The following is a 22,239-nucleotide window of genomic DNA, read 5'->3' on the forward strand; positions in this document are numbered from 1 at the left end:
GTCTGGTTTCAAATTGCACTGAATTTTTTTTAAATGTATTTTTTATGCATGATATTGAAATCGAATCAGAGTAACCGACAATTAAATATTAATCCTGGATATGGTAATTGTTAGTTAAAAACTGCTCAAAAATTAAATAAATTAAAATCGTTATAAAATATGATTTTGAAAGGAGAGGGGACTTAACCGATGACTTACAATTTAATTCTGTTCTGTTGATGAATTATGTATATCTGTGAATATTAAATTGGAATCGGCTGATAAATAAAATTGGTTGTGCGTAGGCCAAAACAAAGAGGAACATCTAAGAAAGATTGTAAACTTTGTATTGAGTTGAAATGAATCCGCAGCTATTTTAGTGTAATATTGCTTCGAATTCAGGTAGTGGAAAGGAAACCGAATGCGAAATAAGTTCATTAAAAAAAAATCATGTTGAGATAAGAAAACTGAGGACAGACGCCACATGAGATGTTTCATATGTTTATCTGCGCATTTTGACTTCAGCGAACCATGCGCACAGGTATATTGCATCGCGGCGTTTGCTCAGAAGCTAGTAGAATTGGTCAACGAGTCATATAGTCTCGGTTAGTCTGCACATAGTGTTAAGTTAGTCTTATAGTCGAGTATTGAGTCGCGTGCTGAGTAGTTAGTCTGCAATAATTTAAGCGATGAGCTGTATAGTCGGAAGTAGCAGAGTCAAGAGAGTAGTTGAGTTCTCTCTGTGCACTTTGTGCTGTTACGGTTTCTTAATATCGATTTGCTGCACTTGTGTATGCTTCGACTGTGATTTGTTGTCCTGTTGAATAATTCACATTTTTTTTATTATTATTTTTATTGAATATATCAGGGGTGTTTGTGCTCCGGGGAAACCCCGGAATTCCGGGGATTTTGAACTTCGATACCCGGAAATTCCGGGGATCGTCGTTCAAAAGGAAGTAGTAATAATAATGAATTATTTATTTTGATCTGGGCGATTTTGTTTGCTTTGAAAGCAGAAAACGCAATGTCAGCGTGTGTGGTGAAAACTTTTCCTTTCTTTCTCCAAAGGCAGTGATAATGCGTGAAAAGGGGGAAAAAACTTCTTTTTTGTTCTTTCCTTATTGCGAGTTATGACTCATTCCCCCGTTTCTCGGACATTCTCTTCTGGATTCTTTTCGGCAAGTAGGCGCGGCAGAAAAAAAAAGGGAGAGACTTCGCGACCAGATGTGCGATCACGTGACTCTGGGTTCAAAGGTCTTATCTCTCCTGGCGTGGCGCCAATTAGTAGAGAAGGGGGATTTTTCGCCATATTAGCTATTTGTCATTGATCGCTTCGCAACTTTTTTTTCTCCGCTGTGTAAAATTTTCGTTTCTCTTATTGAAATATTTTTTTATTTATGTACGCAAGAGAATTTCACTTTGAAATTTCAGCATACGAAACAGAAATTACCCCTTAAAAATTCATATCTAATTAGTTTTACAGCATTAGATTCAGAGCTAAGAGGTAAAACCAGTACAATATTAGCTTTTGAAAAATTATCATCTTTTATGTCCCATATTTTTAGTGATAATGAAAAGTCAAAAGTAGAAGCTGAAATAAGGTTATACCAGAGTGATATTGATATCACCAAAGAAATGCTCTACACATCTAATGAAAGTGGAAATCAAGTCAAGTGTACAATTGATAAATATTGGTCTAAAGTTTTTAATTTAAAAGATGATTTCACAAATGATTATAAGTATCCTACGTTGGCTAAATTGGTCAAAGCCTGCCTTAGCTGCTTCCATGGCCCATTAGTGGAAAGTGCATTCAACTTAATAGATACACTTGTCACTGACTATAGAACCTCTCTTAAGATTGATTCCCTAGATGCAGTGCAGACTATTAAATATGATTTAATGGCTTCTAAAGAAACCTCATGTGAAAAATATGGCTCAAAAAATCCAATGACTGATCCAATTCACAAAGATCTCTTACTGAATATGTACAGAAGTTGGAAAACATATCAAGAGGACTTAAAAACATGTATTTCAGATGAGTCACCTATAAAAGTCTCTGAAAAACCTTCTACATTAGCAGAAAAGCAAACTGCTTCTACCTCTGCATGTGCAGTTCTCGAGGAAATTTCTTCAACTGTAAATGAGGAAAATAAAAGTCAATCTTCCTGCAATTATGAAGTTCACCACAAAAGAAAGACAAGCCCACAAACATCAGAAAATAAAAAAAAGCAGCAGAAATTAGATAATTTTTTTAAAGAATTAATTCAGGTAATTTAAAATATTTGCATAAAATGTAGTAGTTTATATGTTTGAAAATTTATGGTTATTAATTTTGCAAAAAAAGTAATTCATTGAACTTTTATAATTAGGTCATTCAATATTTCATAATTGTAATTTTTCATTTCTCTCCCCCCCCCCTTCTCGAAACTCCAAAATGCCGGTAGTAAGTCCGTAAAAGTTTCAGGGGATTTTTTGGGGTCCCACAAACACCCCTGATATATTGAATTTTTTTCACCATATACTCGTTATCTTGGACTTATTGATTTTGGAGGATTTTTTTAGAAATTGTCATAATGATGTTGAAATTTCACAAACTTAAAGTAGACTTATTGGCAGTCTCGATATTTAGACCAGTGGGTAACATTTTCAAAACCCCGTTCCATCCAGAATATTCAAATGTTCCTCATTATTACTACGAGTATTTTATTCTCAGTTTTTTTCTTCCGATGTTAATAATCAAGTATTGAGATTTTGCTTTTTATTTTCACGCATACGTAGTACAGAGAAAGTATAGTAATAGTCAAAAAATTCGAACTCGAAATTTTGATGAATCTCCATGTTTTAGATATCCCTGAGTTCAAAAAACACATTTTTGGAAAATGCCCGTCTGTCTGTTCTGTGACAAAGATAAATCAAAAACGCTTTCATTTAGACAGAGGAAATTCGGTGTACGGTCTTTACACCAAATTTGCAGATTTCTATCGCCTTTTGTGTAAAATCTGTTCAGAGGAAATCCGGCTGTTAGAATATAAATTAACATGATAATTATTAAACAAAGAGAGCTAGATAGATGAAATTCAGTACGCAGATGTAACCTCTATAGTGCAGACTTCAGTCAAATTGTGAGCCAAATACAACGAGTTGACCTTCTGTCGGTCTGTACTTTTCAAAAATAAGAAAATGCGTTAATTCAAAAACGCAATGACAAATTTATCAAATTTGGAATGAGAATTTGAGACCAAATGCGGTTTTGTATCAAATTTTTGTTTCAATCGGTTTTGTAAAACGTGTCTGAAACACAAATTCTATTTTCAGATACTATTAATGCATGTCTGGGGTTAATTGCCAAAGATCTCAAAATAATTTCAATAAAAATGCCATCTCAAATCCTACTAATTCACTACAAAAGTTAATATTTTAAAACTATTATATGCCAATGCCATTCAAGGCGTTCTCTGTTATAATAAGTTTATTCGAGAGTATGTGAGAAGTTTTGGGAAGATGACTCTCGCTATTTTTTCTTAATTTGGCGTATTATATGGTTTTTTTTTTTTTTTTTTTGAAATTCTGATTTAATAAAGTTTTTTTTTTTCCCGGTTAATGATTATTACAGATAATGTTAGAAATAGTGTGAGTGTTAGGGATGCAATTTTTGTTTTCCTATATCTTACTGATATTGAAGATTGCTTGGTAATTCAAATTAATTGCGTAGTCATAATGAGAAACTTTCTATTAAAATTTTTTCGATAGCTGCAAGCCTTTAAAAAGTAAAGGTTAAAAATTATTTTCAATCCTCTAAATTCGACTGAGTATGTGATATCTCCTTGAGAAGCTATCATCAATTGCATTTTTTTTTCAGTTTTATATCTGAGATAAGATGTGAAAATCGATGAGGGGATCGAAATTTTTTTCCCCTTTTGTATTTCGTGATTTTCCAACTAGCCGATAGGAGTTTGTTAGTAGATTCTCAATAAGAATTCTACCTGCTACAATAATTCTCATGGCAAGATTTTTGAAAATTTCTATATTTTTTCGCCAATTATGGTCCTTAGAACTCGTGTTGTGAACACGATAATTAGATAATTTTGATAGATATGGATTGATGAATTTGAGTTTGGCGAAGGATATGTTGGTGGTAAAGTGAAAATACTTATCGAGACCGAGAATTGGAACCTCCAACACAAAATTGGGCGAATGATGAGGAATTGAAATCTTTTAATAATGAAACAGTTCCTAAGGTTAGGTTCTTAAGCCAAAATCGAAATCAAATACTAAAAGTCGAAAATTAGTAATCATTCGGTTTCGAATATAGCTATTCGATTGTGATCTAATATTAATGAATTAACCATCTTTTGTGACAACTAGTTCGCCGTGAAAATTTGTGTGCTCAATTTTATTTAAATTTCTTATGCATAACTTAATGTTTATAATTATCTTAGCAAAGTGTTTTTTAACTTCAAATTGTGACAGGCATTAAAGTTGTTAAAATGGCACAGCTTCATACCAGTTCCATTTATTATGTACATAAACCTTCCTAATGGAGTTGAGTTACATAACATCATAGTGCCTTTAAAAATTTAAATTGTGTGGGTAATATATATCAAACTGGACATAGTCTTTAACCTGGCCAATTGTTAGCCACTTCGACCAATTATTCCCATTTGAGCCCTGCTATTAAAGGGCTTTGCATCGAAGTGCAATCTATGCTTCCTTCAGTTTAATAAGATTTCTGAAATGAGATAGATAAAACACGTATTCTGAGCACAGTTTGAAAGAGGGTTTAAAACTGTTATGAATTTAAGAAAACTATTCATTTTTTCCCCTTCAAATCACAGTCTTCGGAATCTTATTAAAACTGTTATGAATTTAAAAAAACTATTCTTTTTTTTTTTTTTTTTCAAATCACAGACTTCGGAATTTTTAAAAAATGTTTCTAGTTAAATCTGGGGGAAATTAAGGCATATAACCTGATCTTCGGCCTTCTTTAAAGATCCAAGATCATTTTTTAAAATTTAAATTCAAATTTACTCTCTGATTATTGATAAATAGAAAAATTCAAAGTTCTGTATGGACACATTACATTAAAAAATAATGCCCGGCCTTATTTTTTTAAAAAATATATATAAATAGGTATATCAAAAGATTTCATTTCGCGTGATCTTTCTTTACAAACCCAAAACGGGTTTTTTTTTTTTTTTTTTTCGTTTTTTAAAAAATTTATCCTTAATTTAAAGCATGGGTAGGGGAAAAAAAAAAAGCCGTGCAAGTTGTTTGAAAACCAGAGTGGCTAATATTGTTCGCACATGGACCAAGTGTCTCATAATTCAAGCTCTGGTCTTTACAAGTAATATAATTTCACGTAGTGATTCCTCACAAATGACACAGGTATTTAGCGGGATCCAGTCTTGGACAACAATATTATTCTGAATTATCACGGAAAACCGCTAGATTATTATTATTATTATTTAAGATAAAAAAAAAATGTTCATAGTAGAAATGTAAACTATGAAGGTAATTCGCTACCATAAGCTGCAATTTGCTTGAGGTTTCATTAAAATTAAATTCACTTATTCTCTGCCATAATATCCAGATTTCGGAAGATTTGAAATAGCGTTAATTAATTAGTTTTCATTCATTTTTCAGACAATTTATCAAACCACTAACGGTGCTCACAATGAATTATTTTAAATTGCAAAACAATTGATTAGAAATTGAAAAAAATTGAAAATTGATTGATTAATTTTGATTAGTTTATATATTATTATTAATAATGCGTAATAATGTAAATATTGATATAATAATTAAATTAATAGCCAAAATCTTTGTCCTTGCTTTTGGATAATTTTACACTTTTATTTAATTTGACTTGTTTCATCTTATAAAGATAGAATTTTATAATCTATTTTTCATTCATTTTCTGTTGAGTATTAAAATGAAGTATTAATATTTTGAGCATTTATGTATTCTTCATAATCAAACACTATTTTAATATTTCAATTGATTAATTTAATTCAGTTGTTTTGATTTTTATATGTGGCGCCATCTAGTATCATATATTCGAAAGAAAAAAAATGGATTTTAAGATCCCATAATGTTTAATAATAAATTATAAATTAAAGACTAAAAAAAATTAAATAATATTTTTTATTGCTTTAATAAAAGTGTCTTAAAAATGTTTTCAAAATTTGTTTGACATATTAACGAATGTGCATTTATAGAAAGATCGCATAAATTTAATAACCAGTTAATATGTATGCACGTCAATCCGAATTTTCGTATTAGCGCAGTTATGCAATTGTTTTTTATTTAATAAAAATTAAACCTTATTCCCTGCATTATGATTTTTTTTTATAAAATTTACTATGCAAACATGTGTACTGCGTTCAGTGTGTATATACGTCGTCACTGGACTTAAAAAATTAAATTCCGAAATTAAACGGTGAAAAAAAGATTCATAAAATAATTTGGGTAAATAAAAAAAAAAAGAATCCTCCCCGGCGGGGAATCGAACCCCGGTCTCCCGCGTGACAGGCGGGGATACTGACCACTATACTACCGAGGATGAGACGCTTGCCGAAACCCGGGATCGAACCAGGGACCTTTAGATCTTCAGTCTAACGCTCTCCCAACTGAGCTATTTCGGCACGTCTTGCGATTCAGAGATAAGCTCCAAGCACTCAAAGCCCTTTGTACAAAATCGATAATGGTAGGTTCAACGAGAGAATGTTGAATTTTCAGGTATGGAACTTTCCACATTCAGTGATAGTTAATGGAAATTAAAGAATAATAATTCGTTTTTCTTCTCTTTATTTTTTTAAAATTCTTAATATCAAATTTTAGAAAGATCGCATTGATGATCTTAGGAATTCTTTGTTCGAATATTCTTTATACATTATTGATTATTAATTAATATCTTTTATTCATTTAAATTATTTTTATTATAAAAATAATTTTAAAAATGCCTTGAACTTTCAAAACACTATTCATAAAATAACAATTCAGGTGTGAATTATCTTCTTAAATAATATTTGAATTAATCACTAAAAATAATGTAATTATCACTTATTGTAAAATGTAAGAATATAAAATATGTTTCTGAAGATGATTAAGCTTGTTAGCGCTGCATTCATGGGCTTTAGGAAAACATTATTCATATAAACCACGATTTAACTTCTTAGCACTTAAAAACTATGTAAACCATTCCACATATGTATACCTGTAATTCGTTAATAATTGTAAGCTAACTGTAATAATGTTTTTATTAACCGCTGGCTTATATACACATCATTGATCAAAATTGAAATATTTTCGTATTTAATATTTTTAATGTAAAAGTAGTACATAAAATTTCTGTATTGTCTGACTTATTTTTTTGACAGTGAAATGAGAATATCAATTGAACCAAACAATTTTTGAACACTACCAATAACTACTTTTCTCCGAGTGTTATTTATATTTATTATATTAGTACTTCAAATTTAGTTCACCAGTACCACCTGTGACAATGCTGAAATTTAAGAATGATTTAAAAATATTTATATTAGGTAGATAATATTTCATTAATAAAAAACATGAAAAGTAATTAAAATACTGGTTGTGCCTGATAAAAACTAATAATCGTCTGGTTTTATACTTTTGTTTTCTTTTACTTATCACTTCAAATTTTTAACTAGTAGAAGTAATTTTTTGATCGAATTAAATAAGATTTTAACTTTTTTTAAAACCATGAAAAATCATTGCCAAACTTAATGATTAAAAACATTTAAAAAATAATTTTGTATGAAAAGAATGAATAAACAGAAATGCCAAAAATAGAGTAGTCTGTATTTTGATAGTCTCATTGTTACCTAGCAAAAGAGTATCTGTACATTTATTTCAAAATTGTGTGCCTATGTATAATTATTAAACCTTGAAAAAATATTAAAAATTGAATAACAAATTGCACAAAAGATAAGTTTAATTAAAAAAGAATTCTAACATGCTATAAAAATATTTGTTGCGGGAAAATTGTAAATATTTTTTCTGTTGTTTTAACTAAGTATGTAAAATTTTCCTGAATTCGATCAGCTGCTTAGAATATACGGAATTGATAAATGGCCATGATAATTTTTATTTATGCTAATTTTATTTTATTATTGCATATTATTTATTTCTTATTAAATTAATTAATCCTTTTTTAATAACTGATATGTTTTCATTTCAATAATTCAATCATTTTATCTGAATTCACCGCATAAATACTTATATAAGAATAATCGAAAGAAATCAGAATTCGTTCTAAAAGAATGTAACTGTAATTTCTCTAAATATTACTATTGAACAAATAACTATTACATTCTATATAAACCAATAAGCGTAATAGGAGAATTAATTTAATATAAACATTGAAATATGATTAGGAATGAATGAAATAAAAAAGGAATACAATATTAAATATTTATAATATAACCAAAATACTTCATTTTCCCCCGTTTTGTCTCTTCTTGAAAAATCTTACTTTGTGATAAATTATTTTATTTCCCTTTCCTTTTCTTTAATTATTTAAAATATCTTAGAGGCATGACCTTTGCGTGAAAGAGGTTTTCAAAAAAATTGTTCTGCGAAGTATTTTTAAATTAAAGATTAATATCAAATTCCAAACATTCTAAAACAATTTTTTATTGTTTTAAATATTTCATTCTAATTTCTGCCTTTCTAATTCTTTTATTTTATTCTAATTTCTGCCTTTTTAATTCTTTTATTTCATTCTAATTTCTGCCCGATCTCGATAAAATTTGCCATACATGCTCTTCAAGACAAAAAGTTTGCTGTCAACTTTTCAAAGTCGAAAAGTTTATTAAAAATTAGGCACATATGTTTGGTGTTTTCAAAATATGTTTTCGGAAAATATTTCCATAAAAATAAATTTTACTGTATTTTAAAAATTAAAAAATTGCATTTCTTCGCCATTTTTTTCTCCAATTTAATATTTTTAAAGAATTTTATTGGATATATAATCTTTAATAATTTTATTTATTGTTATGATGAAATCTCTTTGCCCCATCAAACCATTCTTTAATGGAATGCAAATCAGGTCCGTTTGAAAATTTTAAAACTAATATTAAAAAAAAAAAAATCTTTCTTTGGGCATTATTTTCGATGCTGAGTTTTCATTTTCATTTTTAATTTGTAGTATATGCACTTTTTTATACGTACAGTAACTGATAGAAGACTGACTCTCTTAAATTCTTTTTTTCTTTCTTATTAAATAACAAAATGAAATTTTAAAAATAAATACATTTCATATTAATAGTTTAGCACCAAGAAATCCAATATTTCGGTGAACAACCTGGTCACCATAGACGGCTAATTCCGTAATAAAACAAAGATTTGGTGGCAGATTACTTTAATTAATCACGAATGATCAGCTAAAAATTTATTTTCGATATTTATAAGTTCCGTTAATGTTTAAAAAAAATTTAACGGAACATGAACTTGATTTTCCGAAAAATGCACGACTTTTAAATACATATAAATTGAGAAAATTTCGACTATTTTCTTTCGTAATTAACATGTTTCTTTAATAAAATTAGTAAAAAATATAAAGACATTGTATTAATTATGTAAAAAACACCAGTTATTTTTCAATGTTTGAAATATTTTTCGTATTTTTTGAAAATTATGCATTTTTATAAAAGGAAATATTTATAAGCGTCGGCCCTCTACAGGAAAAACCCTTATATCTAGAACTACCGAATTTCACACATATATAATATAGAAAGTTAGAATGTATGCAGTATGTATATTTAAAAATTATATATATAAATTAAGCAAAATTTGACTAGAAATGTTTTTTCGCCATAACTTTCAAAAATATTATACCATATTGATTATGTGTGATTTTTACACTATTTTAAAAAATGTCTTTTAATGGTATCAATTTTAAATGGTGTTTATCAATTTTTGATGAAATCCATTTAGAGGAAGTCTGAATGTCCGAATATTAGTAAACTCAATAACTTATAAACGTGAAGAGCTAGATAAATAAAAAACAGGTTTAGCTTCTAAAATGTACATTCTTATCAAATTTTGAAGCAAATCTGCTCAGAATTAAATGTCTGTTAAATGTAAAATTAAATGTTAAATTAAATGTCAGCATTTTTACATGCATGTAAACAAAATTATTTAAATCAACGAAATTTAGTATGTCCTCTTATAACAATAATTGTAATTCCATTTCAAATTTTGGCTCTAATCGATGAGAAAAAGTGCATCTAAAATATATATTCATGCAGTTGATTAACTGAATATGCTACTAAATTCAAGCCAAAGACTTATTTCACAATGCCATGCTGTGGCCAATTTTTAAAATTTTAAGCGGAAGGAAAGAGAAGAATAAAACCTTTATTTGTGAAAAAATATATGGGTGAACTATTTCTGTTGATTTGTAACATAAAATATACAAGATGATTCGAAAATGACATAAAATATCAATAAATTTTAAAGGAACAAATGCAGAAAGATGTTATTGGTACAAAAGAATAGATACGAACCCCATTTAGATACAGAGTTGGAATTTACATTTCAATTGGTTTATTGATAAATTTCATTGGTTTATTGATGTTCCGGGTATTAAGCATTTTGATAGGTATCCATACATAATTGAATATGTATTTTCTATTGCTATTGTTCGCAGTATTTTTTTTATTTCAGTATCTCTACAACCACACGCAACAGATATAGTCAGGAGACTAAAATAGATATGCATGACAGAAATATTGAATACATTTCAATTACATTCAATCGATGGAGAACGAAATTCTCCATCGATATAAAATTAATGCTATGACCCATGCATTAAGCTACAAACTATCTACTAACTTAGACAAATTTTGTTAGAGAAATACAGTTTGGATCCAAGAAACTGTGATCATTTATTTATTATTGCACTTGAACCCCATCCCCATTTATAATTCATAAGAAAAATATCTATTAATTAACTGGCAGCATTACAATTCCTAGTTCTGCTCATTCAAAAATAAAGCATTTGGAATTCTTTAAGATATTCTTACTTCAATGTCAAGTTTTTTTTTAATACTTTGCCAGCAAAAAAGTTGCTATTATTCTTATTTATATTAAATAAAAAAATTTTTTTGTTTGTTTCTTAAGGATTCATTTATATCCATAGATAAGTATTGTATTAGGAATGCATTTTTATAAAATATTTTGAAACAATGGTGAGGTATTTTGATACTCTGGGGAAAATATACATAAAATATTTTATTGTTATTAGTATATACATAAACTATACACAGTGTTCAGTCATCTTTATCATCCACTTCTGTTTGGAACACTTCATTTGCTGGATCTATAGGATATGATTTCTCAGGTCTTCTCATTGCTAATAATTTCTTAGCATCAAATTTGTTTTTATATCGATTCACTGCCTCAACCTTCAGATTTCTTCGATGCTAGGAAGGAAAAGCAAAAGCATGTTTTAATGCATATATAATAATACGCATACTATACATATATAATAACAATGCTTAAGCTTTAAGGCATTTAAAAGAAAATATTAAATGCTATCATTTATAAAATATATTTTAAAATGTGATTTTTGTTTGAAAATATATGCCATTGCATTTCAATTCAGTTTTAAATTCTAATGCATATAATGAGCATACAAGAATAAATAAATACAAAGCCTCTGATTATTTATTATATTATAGTTTATTTGCACAACTTTAATGTTATTATGATGAGTCAAAATAAATTTATAAATATTATTAAACTATTGAAAATTAAAATTCATTTAAATCTTATAAAATTTGTAAACCCTTTAGATTGTCTTTACATAATGTTTGCATTTACAATTTTCTTTTTCTCACTCACCACCACCAATTTATTTTTGTATTTATATAGCATAAAAATTGGCATACATTCAAAAGAATTATTATTCACATTCCAAGTTCTAGAATTTGTTCAATATTCATAAGATTTAGATTTATTAATAAATGCCAAAATGTATAGTACTATGCACTAGTAAAATATGCTCACATATGGCTAATGTATCATAAAATATAATCAAATCAGTAAAGATTGCTCATGAAAAAGAAATATTTCTATAGTTAAAAAAAAAAAAAAAAAAAACACCTACATTTCAGGGTTTTTTTGTTTTGTTTTTTTAAATATAAAGTTCACAAATGTAACCATATTTTAAAGACAGTTGTGATGTGAACTGATTTTTGAATCAAATATCCTCAGAAAACATTTAATTCTTGAAAGTTGTTTGTGGTAAAAAATCAAAAACATTTTAAGATAGACTAGACACATTTTAAGATAGACTATCTCCTATTTTCTTTCCTATTTTTCTGCACTCCTATTTTCTTTTTGGATAACATAAATACACCATCAAGATCAACAATTTATGAATGACACAAAAAAATTTATGACAAACATTTTACCAAAATTCAAATCTGACAGAATCTTGGAAAATGCAGAACAAATTCACAAAATTTTCAGATTAGTCCTTGTAAACTGATTCTTGCAACAATGCAATTAATGGTGCTTGACCAACTTTATATGATGTGGACACAAAAAATACAACTTCCTGCAAACAACTTGATATTAAACTTCTACAGAAATTTAATATCAAGAATTTACAGGAAAGTGATAAAAAAAAAAAGTTAAAAATGTCCAAAATATGTAATATTTTTATAAGAGTCTGAAAAGACAGTTGTAATATGGGTTACAGAATTACTCAGTTATAGGTTTCCCCCCCCCCCTTTTCTCATGACTGTTAGATATCCTTGTACATTTTGTATTTCCACAAACAGGAGATTAGCCGCATAATATTGTTTTCAAGTAAAATAAAGCAAAGCTGCTCAAAAGCTTCGAAGTCACAGCTATCTAATATTCCAGATAACATGTCTCTTTGCTGTTAATTTGTTCTTAAAAGCATAAAGATACTTTAAAACTTTTAACAAATTACAGAATTATAAAAATATATATTATTGTGCATCAAAATACTCACCATACTTGGTGTTACATAATTTGTATTGGTATATAAAACAGAACCACAAAAACTTCCATCAAATATCTTTATCAGATTCATAGTAAATCTTGGGCCTAAAATAATAAAATAAGCAATATATTACAACTGGCAGTTAAAAGAGAAGATTTTTTCCCTTTCAGTATCCTATTCTTATTAATAGAAGAATTTAAAAAAGTTAAAAGCAAATAAAATTCCACATTTTTCATACAAATTCTACTTTATTATGATTTAAATTAATTCCAGTAACTGTAATGTTACATCATGAGTTTTCCTGTAACTGAAGAAAACTGAGATTTCTTTTTTCAACTTCTATAATACCATGAAATAAAAAGCCACAAGCAATAATGAAAATAGACACTCTAAATATAGTGAGCATTGTCAAAGCATATTCAACAAAAGAATTCAAATTGCTGTTCTACACACACAAAATATCACAGATAAACTTATTGATATTTCCATTAAAAGAAAAGAAAAGAAAAGAAAAAACATAATATCAAAAATAGAATCAAGACTTCTAAACACCACAAGATTTTAAGTACATTATGCAGATGATATTACAGTTATAAATTCTATAAAATTATAGAATGGTCATGTTTAAATTAAACACAATCTACATTTAATACGAACAAAATATTTACATTATAACCACGTTTAGAGGAGTAATCCTTTTAATGATTACTACTATTATGAAAATAGCAGTCTAAAAAGCTGATTATAAAGACAAAAACTATAAATAATAGAAATATATTTATTGAAAATACTTAATTCATATGCAATACAAGGGAAAGATTATGAACTCAGTTTAAAAATCACTTATATTAAATCAAATTTAGAATTCTGGCAGAAATTTTAAATTAGAAAATACTGATTTCTTCTACATGTTGAAACCAAAATTGCAAGAAGAAAGTCATAAATATATTCAATATATATGTGTGTGTGTGTGTGTACAAAAAACCCCCCATCTTATATTAAACACTTAATTACAAAATGTATATTTTAGAAATTTGGACACACGCTCACAAAAAAATTACAAGGAAAAAAAAATGCAACTCACCTATTTCAACTAAGGATGCACCATCATCTTCAATTTGGTAATTACGAAACCATATTCTATTATCAAGAAATTTAAAACTGAATACATGATCAAAAAAGGGTTGGCTTTTGGGATGATGATTAGGTGTACCAAAAACCTAGAATGAGTGTAATATCATTAAAAAAAAAAAAAAAAAGACAAATCTTTCAATCAATTATATACATATACTATAATACTTTATATAATAATTTTGAAATGCAACATACTTTAGATCTGAATTTAGAAATGCAAGGTTACTTATGAGTAAAATTACATTCTTTTTTTTTAATGCAGTATCTTAAAACATATTTTTTGCAACATTTCTCATTTCTGTGCCTTCACTGCAATTTGTGATACATATTAAAACTAAACATTTTAAAATTATTAAATAAGTAGTATATGATATAAATTCCTTGTAATTTGTGCAATAAATATTCTATATCACTTTTTTTTACAATAATTAATAATCTTTTAATTTGAAAGACATTTCAGAAAATTATCCAGACATCTTTACAAAAATTAATGTATCTGAAGTAATTGTACAACAGCTTTAAATAATTTTGTAATTTTTCATAATTTTAAGTAGTAATTAGTGATAAATATTTGGAATACAAAATTATAAATGGCTATTGCTAATATATTTTTAAAAGCCACCTTATTCTCAGTGTCTTAAAGGAAAGTTAAAAAGCTTAAATTCAACAGTAGATTGCAGATATAGAAACTCTTCCTTTTGACTGCAAATTAAGTCCTTCAAAGATTCAGATATCATAGACAGAATACTGTCCTTATGAAACAAAAAGACAAAGCAAGATAGATGTACAATAGTTAGCATGCAGTAAATGATTAATAATATCTGAATCATCAAAAGTACATTAAAATTATAAAAATAAACAATCCATTGTAAAAGAAATTACTCTCTAAATAATGTAAATGATCTGAACATAATCATTATTTCTAATTAAACATTTGAAAATAACCAATAATAGTCTTCACTTATCATATTCAAAAATTATTTTAAGTTACTGTATACAATATGCAAAAATAATGCCTTCTTAATACAATGAATAAATTTTTGTTGTTTTCATAGAAAATTATTATTATATATCTTAATGATTGAATACATTAGTCTCTTTTCTTACTTGTTAAAACACTAATAAGCTTAATGATGTGATTTTTTTTAATTGCATAGTTTATTGGATGTAAAATAAATAAAAATGTAAAAATTAAACAACCTTATTTCTTAGCTCTACACCCTCCCTCTCCCCTTCCGTAAAAAGAACTATTTAAAAAACTAAGAAACCTTAACATACAGTACACTCCCGATTATCGGCGGAATTGGGTGGCGCGGCCGCCACGGATAATCCGAAAAAAGCTAAAAACGGATATAGCAAAAGATAAAACAGTCATTCCAACTTTGAAAAATCGTTTTATGTACAATAAAACGTAAAATAAACAGCAGGAAATGTTTAACTAATGCTTAATGTTTTAGTATATCACTCAAAATTAACCTAAAATGCATTTTATTAATGAAAACAGAAAAGTGCTTTGTATTTACGAGAGGCGTCAAGGATACACAGAAAAATTAATACATATGTACTGTTTTAATACTGTAATGTATTATGTAATTACAAAAGCATAACTGTAAAACTGCACCTTTTTGAAAAAATGTCAAAAAAAAAAAAAAAAAAAAAAAAAAAAAACTTTGTGCGACAGGCGCGGATAACCCGTCCGCGGATAATCAGGAGTCTACTGTATTTCTTTTCCATAATCTTTCAGAGCAAAATTTATAGAATGATATGCAACAACAAAAGTTTCTGCAACTATATTGGATGGCATTCACTTATAATAAATGGTGCATCATTCAATTTTATAATAAATTTCATATAATGGTTAAATTTGTCTAATTTTGAAAATTTAATTTTTTAAAAACCAAAACCTACTTGAATTAAAACTTCTTTCAAAAGCATGAGGTGTGGCTCTGATTCAAAAGTCTAAAAAGGAAATAACATTTATTAAAATTTACATTCATTGATTTTTTTTTTTTTCTTATGAGGAATTACAAGCAAATATATAAATTATATCGCTATAATTTCAATAATCACAAAGTGGCAGAATTAACATTAAAAAGTTAAATTGTAAAGATACTACACAATGCAACAATATGAGGTGAAAGAAAAAAAAAAAAAAAAAAAAAGAAGACTTTTAACACTTTTATTTGTTAAATTTTTTTAAAAAAAATAATAATATAATAATAATAATTGCATCTATGCATAAACATCTTAACCTGTTAGCAGATCATTAAGGCAAACATCAATTACCAGTTTTAAAACCAGTGCATAACAAAACTAAATCAATAACCTAAGTATCATTAGTTCATGGATGCTTAGTATCTAAATTTATTACAAGAAGAAATATACATGATTATTTTTGTAAACACCGTAAAGAATAATGAAATTTCAAGAAGTAAATGAATCTTTTGCAGAGATTTATAGTTTATTATTTGAGCACTGTAATAATCAATGAAAAATAAATTTAACTAGTAATAAAGAAAATAGTATCCATAAAATGAATTTGTGTTTCAGACATGTTTTTTCAAACTGATTCCAAAACCGAAATCAAACTGGAAAACCAAAATTTCATACTGAAATACAATTGTAGTCATAAAATTACATACAAAATTTAATATAATTAAGTCATTGCAGTTTTGAGTGTTTACAAGCTAATGAAATTATGTTATGGAAAAAAAATAAACCTCTTGATGAATTTGGCTCCAAATTTGATAAGTAGCTACACTTTAGATGTCATATCTGTGCCTCAAAATTTATCCATCTAGCTCCTTTCATTTCATAGTTATTGAGTTCAGACAGATTTCCTTTGAATGAATTTCATTCGAATCAACAAATTTATAATAAAGACCATATACTAAATTTCATCGCCCAGCTCAAAGCATTTTTGAGCTATCTTTGTCACAGACAGTCAAATAAAACATAATACTAAAAATGTGTTTTTTAAACTCAGGAAAGTCTGAAATGTAAAAATCTTAAGTTTCATTTTTTTAACAATTACAAATACTTTCTCTGTACTTCATATTCCAGATAGAAATATGTAAAAACTGATTAAAATTTTAAAAACTGAATTAAAAAATTACTCCAAAATCCATATGATGCATCTATTGTTAAAAGATAAATTATTAAAATATGTAATACTTACGTTATCAAATGACAAAATTGGTCTTGATGCTTTCAAACAATTGCCAGTCAATTTCAATTCTTCCATTGTATGTACTGTTTATATGAGAACAAAAATAAATAAGCTATATTATTTGAAATATATATATATATATATAGTCTAAATATATTTAGGACAAATAAATACAACAAAAAGTATTCTTTTTATCACAGAGATTTCATATAAAATAATGTCAGTTATTTTCTCCCTTATTTTCTAATATTCAGTAATTATGATAATGTTATAAAATAACCAATCAGTTTATATGTTACTTAATTATATCATAAAATATAAGCATGATGCAATTAAAAGAAATATTTAAAAATTATCAGACAATAAATTTTATATTTGAAAAGACATGATAATTTTATACTTGAGTTGATGATCAATATCATAATTATGCTTGCTATATGTAATTATTAATGATCATCATTAAAAAAATACAGAAATTTTATCATAATATCACTAAATGCCATTTCAAGAAATATGCAAATTAGATTATAACAGGCCACAACTTTATAAGAAAGGAAAGTTTCTTAATTATATTGTCTGAAAATTTCAAAAATTCAAATGGGACAACATAGAAATTACATGTTAATTTTGCAATGTAATCAAACAATTCGATTGACTTTAAGAAATGTTAGATGATATATTGCTTCCTTTTTTTTTTTATAAAACTTTCTTGTTTATTTCTCTATTGAAATGAATAAATATATGATTTGAAGAGAATCAAGCAATAAGATAATCCCCCCCCCCCAATTAAAATTTCAACCTCAAGGATAGACTTCTACTTAAAAATAATCTAAAATCTTATATAAATATAATATTGTCAAAACGTTTAAAGAAATTAAAATAAAATTAATAATAGCAAACAAACAAATTGTAAATTAAAGAATGATTTGCTATGGCATCTTAAGACTAAAAACCCCTTAAAATATTATAAGAATTGGAACATTAATATTAAAGTTAAATAATTACATTAAGTTTCTTTTTCTTTCCTTTTTTTTTTTAATTACAGGTACATCTTTAATAATATTGAAAGAATATGTGTGTATATATATGTCTGTGTACTGGTTCTCTAAAGGAAAGAATAATAAATCAAGTGTTATCAAATTTATTATAAGTATAATTTGGAAGTTATGATCAAATTAATCTTCTTGAAATTTTAACTTACTAAAACTTATAAAAAATTAAATTTTTTTTTCCTTTCAAAAATTTTTACACTATTTTAGATATTGTCAAGAAGTTAGTTCCAATAAGACTAGTAATTAATAAATAAATTATATATTTTTTAAATGGTTATCTCTCTTAATTGCTTTAATCATAAACATATAAAAAATAGGTCAATCATAAAGAAACCAAAACCGTTTAGGTTTTGCAACTATAATTGACGAGGTGAAAGTCTAACTTACCATTTTCAACCAAAAATTTAGCAGAGGGCCCATTAGGCACTTTGGAAATCCTAAATAAATATTCAAAATAATGCACTTTTAATGATTTGTTTACAGTTACAGAATATAATTTTATATAATATATATATACATACATATACGAATCTTTCTTTCAGAAATAAATGGAAGTTTATTAATTGAGTATATCGCAATATACTACAATTTTTATTTGTCATTATACTGCTAAATATTTTACAATGTAATTACTAATAACATAACAAGAGAACTATCTTTCAGATTTAGACATTATCCTATTTTATTATTAGTTACATTTTGGGACCAGCTTGTTGCAAGAAATATTGGTCATGCTTCATCTGAAGTAAATTTCTCTAATCCATGCTATTCAAAATTTATATAAACTTGCACTATGTGTGAGAACTTGAACAATTTTTGAAGTTTTTTTGTCTAAAAATTTTCTAAACAAAAGTTAATGAAACGGCAGATAAAATTATGTACAATTAAGGTGATTAATTTCAATTGCATTAAAAAATAACAGATTATGCCTGAAGACCTATGAATTTCAACATGTATACACTAAATATTATGAAATTAACAATTAAAAGATATTACTTAAAATATACAAATATGAGTGCATTTGTATATTTTAAGCACTAATTTATATTTGCATATATTTATTCCAATTGGACGAAAGTCAAAATAAACACACTATCACAGAAACTTCATAATTTTTTAACAACCCCATAGCATCAGATGTTGTAAAAGGAGCCCTTATACACGTATTAACACCAGATAAGTAGCAGGAAAAGTGCTATTTGATATCAAATTTAGGTTTGGTACTAACAACACTAATAATACCAGCTAATTTTTGCTACTAATGACATTAAGCTAACTTAAATATTATTTTAAATGAATAATTCACAATATGAAAGAACAATTGCATTGAAATGGGCGTGTTTATATAAATGAAATCAACATATATGCAACAAATAGAAATATAAAATGTTACAAAAATAAAATAATTACCACATGTACAAATCTTTATGTTTTTTATTCTCAAAGTAAATGCATTGATTACAATTTTTCATTTCACAGATCTGTAAAAAATAAAAATAAATTCTAAAAATTTGAAAAATTACAGTATTGTTTACATATATCATAAAATTGCAGAGAAAAGAATATGACATCAAATTATTGACAAGAAATTTTTTAAAGAAAATTTATACCTCATTAATCATAAGCAGGGAGCATTTCTTATCCATTTTTGAATCTACATAAAAGAATTGAAAAAAATATTAAAACATTTGCAAGAGTACATAATTTTCTGAGGGAAAAGAAAAAAATAATCTCTAAATTACCTGGTTTAGAATGAGGCATCAAAGTTCTTAAATTATTCATCAAATGACGATCTCTGAAAGATATACCCCTAGAGGCAAAAATTAGCACTCTCTGCTTATTTATCCATTTTGCCTGTAATAGAAACAAAAACAAATTTAGAACAGACACATCACAGTCAATTTTTAGTTTTAAATAACGTAAATGTATTCTCAGTGATATAAACAGTACAAATCATTTTAAGATGATGGAGCTTTATTATTTCATTTTATTAGCATTCTAGCATACAAAATGAAAATATAATTTGAATAAATTTCATGTGCAATTAACAAAAATAATAATAAATGAGCAGCTTTTCGGCAATCAAAAATAATCCCAAATTTCGTAAGCAAAAATGAAGCAAGTGACAGAGATCCCAAACCTTGAAAAACTTTTATATACTAATTTTAAAACTTTGCCCTTTTTTTATTATTATTTAGAATATCATATATTTAAAACAGTTGCAGTAGGATTGTATGTTGAACTATTAGCTAAACATTAAACCATTCCCAAGAAATTCTCCATGTGAAAAAAATCTAACATTACTTATTCGTGAAAATCGAGAGATCATCATTAACATTGTAAGTAATAATAAAAAAATAGTGTATTAGATGCTACTTTAATATATTTAGCTATTGTTTGTATATTTGAATGGTGAGAGTGTTAAAACATTTAAAAAAAAATTTATTTTGTGAAAATGCCTTAGTCTAATACAGCAGATTTAATTTTTCTACAATAAAATAAATATTTTCATCATTTCAATTATTCTATGTCATTACATTACTTAAAATAATTGAAAAATTACATCAGTTTAAAAACTCCAAGTAAGAAATTTTGTTTTTCAATCCGCAGAATTAATATGTACTTAATGTTTTAATACTACTATGATAAAATTTTTAAATATAATTACTTTCAGATTTTTTTAAGTATAAAAACAATTACAAAGGTTACAAAACACTTTATTAAAAAACTAAAAAGTAGAATTTTATATAATTTGCTAACTAACTTTTGGTCATTAGTTTATTCTATATTACAAGTTTTATAACAAGTCTATATAACAAGTACTATATTTACCTTCAAATCCACTAATAGGTGATATTACCCATAACAATGTTTAACTAAATTGATAACTAAGTTATAAAATATTAAAATACTATATTGCCATTAAGTACATACAAGAGTACCGAATCACAGAACTTTACTATACATGGATGTGAGAGAAAAAAGTATATAATAAAGTTTTGGGCTATTACATAACAAAAATAAGATTCTAAAGCAGTCTATCAAAATTCATCATAAAGAAAAACTCTACATACTCTCTTTGCTTCATTTTCAACTTCATTACTTTCAACAAGCTGTGTTTCAGTTCTCTTCCTTTTAACCATGTTTTAAGATCTAGAAAAATACGACATAGATTAGATGCAAAAATTATTGTTATAGACGCAGAATCTGGGAACTGCTTAAAACATATACCATATTATTGAGAATTATAAAATATCCTGAAATTTATGGAGCTGTATTCAGGATTGTCAGGAAAAACTAGAAACTCAAATGTTTATTAAATTAAGTATAGTTACAGACTAAAATTAAAGTAATTATCTAATGAAATAACAATTTCATGGCTATTCAATTGAAACTACAAATATAATTAAGTTGGAATCATTGATAATGGCATTTAATAGCTATTCATAAAAAAATTCGCTTAAAATTTCGAACTATGTAACTAAACAAAATTGAATAATAAAATGACTATGGTATAATTCACAAAATTCTATTACTTTCATCAATTCAAGAGAAAAGGCAAGCATATTAAAATTAAAATATGTTCTTTAAAATAAAAGTGTATTATAGAATTTCGGATTATCCTACCTTCTGTTCAGAAATAATAATAATAATAATAAAAAGAATGGAATATTACAATAATACCGAAGTGGGGAAAATTTATCTCACGCACGCTTTTACTGTTTACAGACAATTTAACAGTTAACATTATGAAGTAAAAATTTGAGAAATAAAAGTAGTAAAATTAACAACTCTAAGATTTAATGTGGGAAAATCTCAAGATTATTTAACTATATATTTTTTAAAAAATTTGCTCAAACGTACCAAAAATAATAAAAGTGAAAATAATGCTTGAAAACAAT

General features: G+C 26.5%; 1 protein-coding gene and 2 non-coding genes across 3 annotated transcripts; all 3 read right to left on the reverse strand.

Annotated features, from left to right (window-relative positions):
* Positions 1-6,469: 6,469 nt before the first annotated feature.
* On the reverse strand, positions 6,470-6,541 carry Trnad-guc (transfer RNA aspartic acid (anticodon GUC)). The gene has a single exon. It is a non-coding gene; the product is annotated as a tRNA-Asp (tRNA).
* Positions 6,542-6,550: 9 nt separating this feature from the next.
* On the reverse strand, positions 6,551-6,623 carry Trnaf-gaa (transfer RNA phenylalanine (anticodon GAA)). The gene has a single exon. It is a non-coding gene; the product is annotated as a tRNA-Phe (tRNA).
* A 4,600-nt stretch (positions 6,624-11,223) lies between these two features.
* LOC129981224 (ribosome biogenesis protein BRX1 homolog) lies at positions 11,224-22,066 on the reverse strand. Its single transcript, XM_056091975.1, has 11 exons — positions 21,965-22,066; positions 21,412-21,490; positions 20,080-20,191; positions 19,948-19,991; positions 19,748-19,818; positions 18,725-18,774; positions 17,295-17,368; positions 16,025-16,075; positions 14,067-14,202; positions 12,992-13,086; positions 11,224-11,429 (listed from the first exon to the last, which is right to left on the reverse strand). Exons 2-11 carry the CDS (start codon positions 21,478-21,480, stop codon positions 11,277-11,279), a joined length of 855 nt encoding a protein of 284 aa, XP_055947950.1. The 5' UTR covers positions 21,481-21,490; positions 21,965-22,066; the 3' UTR covers positions 11,224-11,276.
* Between the last annotated feature and the right edge of the window lie 173 nt (positions 22,067-22,239).

This window comes from Argiope bruennichi, chromosome 8 (genome assembly GCF_947563725.1).
Source record: "Argiope bruennichi chromosome 8, qqArgBrue1.1, whole genome shotgun sequence".
NCBI lineage: Eukaryota > Metazoa > Arthropoda > Arachnida > Araneae > Araneidae > Argiope > Argiope bruennichi.